Raw genomic sequence first — 8,232 nt, 5'->3', positions numbered from 1 at the left:
CTTCTCTGCCCCCGCCCCCCATCTTTCCCACAGCCCCTGCAACAGATGTGGGACTCGCCCTTGGGCTGTCGTCCTGGCTTCGCGACACCCCGTCTGGAGCAGAGCTTGCAGCCCGAGGGCAGCGCGCCGGGAGTCGGACAGCAGCGGGTGAGCCTGGAGGACTGCCCCACCGCACCCACCCAGGTGTGGGTGCACGAGCCCGGCGGCACCCTGACTTCCAGACTCGGAGGGGAGGGGAGGTGCTCTCCCCCTGGTGCCCCCGGAGCAAAGGCGGAGTGTGTGTGTTGGGGGTAGTGGGGGGTGTGGAATCGGAATTCCCAAAGGCCGCGTGTGGGAGGGGCTCTGCCCAACCCGTGCGAGCCCAAGATGGGGGCAGGGAGTCTGTGTGTGTGTGTGGTGTGTGTGTGTGTGGCTGCGGATGTGAGGGTTTTAGGGGGGCGGGGAGCGGGGTCCAGCGCGGAGGAGCTGCGGGAAAGGAGCACCATCTAGTGCCTTCTGCCTCCGTAGATAGGGGACCTGTCGATTGGGACTCCACCCCTTCCCCCGGCCGCCGGGCTCCGACGGGCCAGAAGGGGAATCTTTACTGACGATCCCCGCGGTCCTGGTCCGTGCCAGGAGGAAGCCCTGGTTCCTCCCTCGTGGGAGCCTCGACCAGAGCGGAGAGGGCCTTCCCCGGGTCCCACAGGTCTTTCTCTCCCACCACCCCAAGTTCTTGCACTGCGATCCATTGGGGCTTCAGTCTCAGCGGAGGGTTTTGTGCTCATCCAAGGGCGCACCTGTATCCCTGTGCGCGCGCGCAGGGGTCGGTTCGCGAGAGGACTTGTGCCCTTGTGTCTATCGATGCTCACAATGAACAGAAAAGTGCTTTGCCTCGTGGTGGAAAACGCTGTGCACATGCCTGGGTGCAGCCTGAGAGAACAATGAGGTCCCCAGGGTATACGGTGTTCACGTCTGGGTGCGTGCGTGTGCGCGTGTGCGTGTGTGTGTGTGTGTGTGTACGAGGTGTGTTATGAACCTCTAACCCCCTGCAGAAGTTGGCGGTGTGATGGCAGCCCCGGCGCGGGTGTTTGCATTGTTGTGCTCGTGCATGGCTCTGGGTGCAGGTGCTGTGCGTGGGTGGGACAAAGAGTTCGAGGGAGGGCAGCCGGTCAGGAACAAAAATACACTTTCTCTGCATCCCTTTCACGGGGTTAAACAAGGCTGGGGACCGCAGACGAGTCAGTGCAGAAGCCAGGGCACATCAGTGAGCGGCGGCGCTGTGGAGGGTCCAGCGCCAGGGCGAGGGTTCAGGCAAGAAAAAAAAGAGGGAGGTAAGAATCCTCTGGAAAGGGGTCTCGGGGTCCCGAGAGGGAGCAGGAATTGAATCCGGAGGCTTTCCCTGAGCCCACTCGTGCTCAAAAAAGTCTCCTGGGCCCCGAGGGCAAGCTACCAGCGCCCCGGGGCTTGCTTTGGCCAGGATTTCGGAGCAGCTGGTTGATGGGGAGGAGGGGAAACCGAGTCACCTCCTCCCGTTCCCCGGCTTCCCTCTGCAGGACCCGCGATGATGCCGCTGCGGCTGCTGGGGCTGGCCTGGGCGCTGCTGGGAGTGGCGGGCGCGTGCCCAGCGCCGTGCGGCTGCGTGGACAAGTATGCACACCAGTTCGCGGACTGCGCCTACAAGGAGCTGACGGAGGTGCCGGAGGGATTGCCCGCCAACGTGACCACGCTCAGCCTGTCCGCCAACAAGATCGCGGTGCTGCGGCGCGGGGCTTTCGCCGACGTTACGCAGGTCACGTCGCTGTGGTTGGCCCACAATGAGGTGCGCACGGTGGAGGCCGGCGCCCTGGCCGTGTTGAGTCAGCTCAAAAACCTCGACCTGAGCCACAACCTCATCTCTAGCTTCCCGTGGAGTGACCTGCGCAACCTGAGCGCGCTGCAGCTGCTCAAAATGAATCACAACCGCTTGAGCTCGCTGCCCCGGGACGCCCTGGGCGCGCTGCCGGACCTGCGCTCCTTGCGCATCAACAACAACAGGTTGCGCACCTTGGCTCCCGGCACTTTCGATGCGCTGAGCGCGCTGTCCCATCTGCAGCTCTACCACAACCCCTTCCACTGCAGCTGCAGCCTGGTGTGGCTGCAGGCCTGGGCTGCCAGCACTCGGGTGTCCTTACCCGAGCCCGACTCCATCGCGTGCGCCTCGCCTCCCGAGCTGCAAGGGGTGCCCATCCACCGCCTGCCGGCCCTGTCCTGCGCGCCGCCCACAGTGCGTCTGAGCCCCGAGCCGCCACCCGAGGAGCCAGGCAGCCCCCTGCGCGCGGGCCAGACGCTCGTACTGCACTGCATCGCCGAAGGACACCCCACGCCCCGCCTGCAGTGGCAACTTCAGATCCCGGGGGGCACTGTCGTGTTAGAGCCGCCGGCCCTCAGTGAAGCAGGCGGCGGGGACGGGGCGGACGACAGGTTGGAGGATGGAGATGAGGACCAGCCGACACAGACCGAGGCCCCAACTCCGTCTCCCGCACCCGCCTGGCCCGCGCCCCCGGCCTCGCCGCGCTTCCTGGCCCTCACAAATGGCTCCTTGCTGGTGCCCGTCCTGAGCACCAAGGAGGCAGGCGTCTACACGTGCCGTGCGCACAATGAGCTGGGCTCCAACGCCACGGCAGTCCGCGTGACGGTGGCGGCGGCCAGTCCCCCAAAGCACTCCCCTGGCACGGGGGGAGACCCCGATGGACAGACGCCTTCCTCTGAGCGCAAGTTCACGGCCAAGGGCAGGGGCAACAGCGTTTTGCCCTCCAAGCCCGAGAGCAAAACCAAAGGCCAAGGTCTGGCCCGGGTCGGCGTCCTCGGGGACACGGAGGGGGGCCCGGAGGAGGAGCTCGGCGAGGGCGCGGAGCAGGAAGACCCTCCCGGCGACGCGGCCGAGGAGCAGCGCTGCGGCCGCGGGGACCCCGCGCGGTACGTGTCCAACCACGCGTTCAACCAGAGCGCGGAGCTCAAGCCGCACGTCTTCGAGCTGGGTGTCATCGCGCTGGACGTGGCGGAGCGCGAGGCGCGAGTGCAGCTCATGCCGCTCGCCGCCCGCCGGGGCTCTGGCGGCGACGGGGTGGGCGGGGCGGGGCGGCCCGGGCGGCGGCCGGTGCGCCTGCTGTACCTGTGCCCCGCGGGGGGCGGCGCGGCGGTGCAGTGGTCGCGCGTGGAGGAGGGCGTCAACGCCTACTGGTTCCGCGGCCTGCAGCCCGGCACCAACTACTCCGTGTGCTTGGCGCTGGCCGGCGAGGCCTGCCACGTGCAGGTGGTGTTCGCCACCAAGAAGGAGCTGCCTTCCCTGCTGGTCATCGTGGCGGTGAGTGTCTTCCTCTTGGTGCTGGCCACCGTGCCCCTGCTGGGCGCGGCCTGCTGCCATCTGCTGGCCAAACACCCGGGCAAGCCCTACCGTCTGATCCTGCGGCCGCAGGCCCCGGACCCCATGGAGAAGCGCATCGCCGCGGACTTCGACCCGCGCGCCTCCTACCTCGAGTCAGAGAAGAGCTACCCGGCCGGCGCGGGGCCAGGCGGGGAGGAGCCGGAGGAGGTCCCCGGGGAGGGCCTGGAGGAAGACGCGGAGCAGGGGGACCCCGTTGGGGACCTGCAGAGGGAGGAGAGCCTGGCGGCCTGCTCGCTGGTGGAGTCCCAGTCCAAGGCCAACCAGGAGGAGTTCGAGGCCGGCTCCGAATACAGCGACCGGCTGCCCCTGGGGGCCGAGGCGGTCAACATCGCCCCGGAGATCAATGGCAACTACCGGCAGACGGCTGGCTGAACCCCAGTCCCCGGCCCGCCGTTCCCAACCCCCACCTGGGTCCCTGGGAGCTGAGGCCTAGGGCTGGCTAGATTTATGACCCCCCCCCCCCGCCCCCTATACACCCCTACTTCTTATTCTCACTACCACCCCAGCTTGGCCACTGGGGCTTCTACTGGGAGGAGCCCGACTTGACCAGCCCTCCTGCCGCCCACGACCGTCCTGTCCGTGTGAACTGAAGTTCCTGCCCAGTGAAGCACCTGTTCCCTGCGCGTCCTCGCGATATAGAGGCCGTGCGCTGGCCGCGAGGCGAAACCCACGCTCTCCATCCCCATCACAATTGTTATCTGCAAAATTCACCCTCCAGCCCGGTCCTCGACGGGCGCAGGAGTCAGCGCGTCCCGGCAGAGAAGCCTGGACTGGGGCGCCGCGGGGGGGCCCCTCCCCGGCCTTGCTCCGCCCTTTTCGGTTGCGCTTTGCAGAAACCACGACTCGGTGGCAAGTCCCTCGTTTTTTAGTGTTCAAGTCCCCTCCCGGCAGGGAACCCCACCTTTTTGTCTCCCCACCCCCTCTCTGTTCCGACCAGCTGGGGCCCAGCCGGGTGCCCACGGCGCCTTTCAGCTCTGCGCCCTGATTTTCGTATTTTCGTTGTTTCCAAAGACAGCGACTCTGCAGGTCTGGTGCTAGCATTCCCTTCCCGACCTCTGGGGGTGGGGTGCGGTGGGGTGAGCGTTCGCGGGGAGGGAATCCGTCTGCTCGCCCCTCGCTCCTAACTGAAAGCGGGGCGCAACCCGCGCCCTTCTTAAGCGCAGACGCGGGCTGGGGCCGGGGCCAAGGCCAGTTTCGTTGAGGCTGAGCTGCGGTTTTCAGAGATCTGGGCCCTCGACCGCTCGGTTCCACGGCTGCGCCTCGCCCGGACCCCGGCCCCAGCAGCCCCCGCCGTAGGGAGCACCCGTGCGCCCCAGGCCGGGTCTCCAGGGGGGCTGCGCCCTGGTTCTCGCCCAGCCGGCGCGTGAAGGTGCTGGCGGGACCCGCGGGGAAAATAGCCCTCGGTGCTCGCGTCTCCCCGCCCTGCCTCCCCCTGGCGCGAGAATTCTGGCCGCGCGCGCGGTCCTAGACGGCGCGCCCCGTAGCAGAAAGTCTGTCCTGTCGAGTGTAACCGTGTAGTGGGGGGGAGGGGGGCGGGGGGCGGCTGGGCGGGGAGGGAGGGGGCAGAGCGGGTGGGAGCCGCGAGGGCACTCGGGCTGGGGTCTTCTTTTTTTCATTCCGCAGGAAGGGTCGGGGTTGGGGGGTGGGGGGTGCTGGGGCTTGGGGACCTGCCCTGTCGGCGAAGCGCAGCACAAGTGCGGCCCGGGGCGGAGCAGTCCCCGGGGGCCCGCGCCCTTTTTCTACACGCGTCTGTACCTAGACAGTCAATAAAACAGTCGATTTGAACCGGGCTCTGTGGTCCTTTGTGGGGGACAGAGGCAGGAAAATTGGGGCGTGCAAGAGGAAACCTCAGAAGGAAGGATCCCCTGGGATCCTCCCGTTGGGATCCTTTGTGTGATTTCATGCTTGTTTGACGGTCCTGTGATTTTGCCAGGGGGCCTGCTCGCAGGGCCCCCACTCCGGGGAGGATGAGGGAACCCCCAGTGGCCAGCAGGGGGGGGTGGGAGTGGAGGACGTGCTGGAGGGGAGAATGGCGCTCCACAGACTGAGCAGGGAGTGTGCGCGTGAGTGTGCTGTGTGTGTGCACGGTCCTGGCTTCCAGACGGTTCTGCAGCAGGCGTGGCAGTGTGTGAGCACGTCCCCAGCTTCTGTGTCTCACTACCAGACTGTGAGTTCTCCTCTGTTAGCAGCAAGGGGGTGGGGTCCCCAGAGGGGCCAGGCTGCTATAGATTGAGCAAAAGAAGTCACAAAGTCCCGGGCAGATAATGATGGGGAACAGAAAAGGGTGGCACCTGGCAAAGCTGACTCCACAAAACAATAAAAGCTTCGCCCTGTCCCCAGTGCTGTGAGTGTGTCGGGGAGGGCTGATTATCCTGCATGGGAAACTGGGGGGTATGGGAAGCTGTGGGCACTAAGGTGGATGGACACACATGTACCCTCTGGGTTGAAATTACGCTGAAATAATAGTCTTAAAAATGGGACTTCGTGGGTAAGAACAAGAGAGACAGCGGGATCAGTTGTGGGTGTGGATTCCTAGTGAACCTGGAGCAGAAGCCCTGGGGTTTGCCTGACTGTGGGTTCAGCTGAAGCCCCCAGGGGCTCTGGAGAGGGGATGGCCAGGAAGGGCAGTGGAAGAGGAGAAAAAGGAAACAGAGGATCTGGTGAGTTTCCTCGTCTATCTTCCCTTCTTCCTGCTTCCAATCCCTTCTCCTCTCCTCCCTCCCTGTGGGCGGCAGATCTCATTGAACCAGGCCAGGTTTGGGACCAGGCCCAGGGGCAAACCCCCAGTATCCAGCCCAGCCTGTCTCCTGGCAGAGGTGGTGGTGTGACACTTCCCAAGGACCACACTCTGGTGCCCTGTCTGGAACAGCAAAGCTATTGCAGAAAAACTCCCCTCTGAGGGCCAGGGTTTGAGCCCCGTCCTACAGGCACCCCGATGTCTGAGCTGAAGCTCAGAGCTGTCTTATAAGTAAACGGCTGCTTTGTTCTACCAGCAAAGCCTGCCTCTGAACAGGGGGCAGGGGTTGACCCAATTCTTACGACTGGCTCAGGAATCCTTCCCCATGACTGTGTCTGGGCACAGGCCTGGTGGGCTGTGAGTGCTTATCCATTCTGGTCCCACCCTGTTCTCCGGGCTTAGGGAAGAGCAGAGAAGGGCCTTTCCTGTCATTGTTTCCTCTATCCCCCACCCTGTGGCAAGGATGGAGCGCCCTTCTGGAGACCACTTAGGATCTTGAGCGCCTTCAGGGGAATGTTCAGGTTTGCTAAGAGGTCTGCCCCTTCTTGTCCCAGGCCAAGCTTCCTAGGCCTCATGGTCCCTGTGCCAAGCCAAGCCCAAAGGGTCAGCACACAAGACAGGAAGCAGTGTGTGACGGAAGTGGAGGTCTGGGGTGCCTGACACTCCTCTGACTGCCCACCCAGATACCAGCCCTCTCTGGAGTTTTCCAATTTCTGTCCCATTGTTTGGTACAAAATGGTCTCCAGCCTCAGACCTTTCTTTCTGTTTCCTTTTAGAGTTTATTCTTTCATTTCCACCTCCCCCATCTCTCCACTTGGTTCTTTTTCCTTCTACCACTTCCCCTTTCCTTCCTCAAGAAATCTCATCATTAAAAGGGGCCCTGAAGACTTGTCAATTCAACTCCCCCATTTGAGGTTTCATTCAAACCTGTAGCTGCCCCCCTCAAGTGGTTGTGCTTATCCAGAGATGCAGAGCTCACTCTCACCCCCTTCTATCAAGGAACCAGCTATTGAGCCCTCTAAAATGTGGCCCTCGGGCCTCCCTTGGTGGCGCAGCGGTTGAGCACTGGGCTGCGAAGCTGCCCGCAGCATCTGCAGCACTGGTTCGATCCCTGGTCGCTGGGCAAGGGTCCCACGTGGCGCAGAGACCTCTTTTTTTTTTTTTTTTTTTAATAGAGGCATGTTTTATTTATTTATTTATTTGTTTGTTTGTTTTATACATGCACTGGGTACAGTCAGAAGCGCGGGAGGGTGAGAGAATTCACCAGAGCCAGAGCGGGGAGCAGAGCAGGCAGAAGGACCGAAGTACACTGCTGAGGGGAGCAGCGGGCAGCAGGAGAGGTCTGCACGCCATGTGGGACCCTCCTCCGTTGGCTGGGGAGCAGCTGGGGATCGAACCGGTGCTGCAGAGGCTGCGGGCAGCTTCGCAACCCAGCGCTCAACCGCTGCGCCACCGGGGAGGCTTCTGCCGCCCACTGCTCCCCTCAGCAGTGTACTTCATCTGTCTGTCTGTTCTGCTCCCCGCTCTGGCTCTGGTGAATTCTCTCACCCTCCCGCACTTCTGACTGTACCCAGTGCTTGTATGAATAAATAAATAAATCTTTAAAAATAAATAAATAAAATGTGCCCCTCCCTCACTTGCACCCTGGGGCTGGCAGATACTCTGTGAGAAGCTGCGGAGGCTTGGAAGTGAAATTCCCACCTCCGTTCCTCACTGCAGGGCTCCAAAGCTTTTCATTCAGCGCATCATTTTTGAACATCTACTCCGTACTTCAGGTGCTATGCTGGCTTAAGTCTTGCTGTTGTGTTTTGACTTAAAATTTGTCTTGCATGCTACATGGGGGTGGGGCCTAATGGGTTGAGGACAGAGAAACAGAGAGACAGAGAGAGACTAAATGTGTGTAGGGGAGACCTGGAAAATGATCAGAGAATGCAATGTGACAGCAGTAGCCTTGGAACGTAGAGCAATTCATCAGGAGCAGTAATTCTTTGAGCTACAGAAACCAGATGCCCAGGATGTGGCCTTGAATCAGATCGGAAACCTGTCTGCAGAAAGGCGATTTAAAGGAAAGGCGTCCTGCCCCTAAAGATCC

At 62.5% G+C, this 8,232-nt stretch overlaps 1 protein-coding gene across 1 annotated transcript; it reads left to right on the top strand.

Moving 5' to 3' along the window:
• Positions 1–1,532: 1,532 nt before the first annotated feature.
• On the top strand, positions 1,533–3,775 carry ISLR2 (immunoglobulin superfamily containing leucine rich repeat 2; the record flags this gene model as incomplete). The annotated part of the gene is made up of 1 exon (XM_084240873.1): positions 1,533–3,775. The coding sequence occupies exon 1, from the start codon at positions 1,541–1,543 to the stop codon at positions 3,773–3,775; it is 2,235 nt and encodes a 744-aa protein (XP_084096999.1). The 5' UTR covers positions 1,533–1,540.
• Between the last annotated feature and the right edge of the window lie 4,457 nt (positions 3,776–8,232).

This window comes from Talpa europaea (genome assembly GCF_964194135.1).
Source record: "Talpa europaea genome assembly, chromosome: 8".
Taxonomy (NCBI): domain Eukaryota; kingdom Metazoa; phylum Chordata; class Mammalia; order Eulipotyphla; family Talpidae; genus Talpa; species Talpa europaea.
Note: the sequence above shows the minus strand (reverse complement) of the source record. Positions and strands in the feature narration are given on the sequence as shown.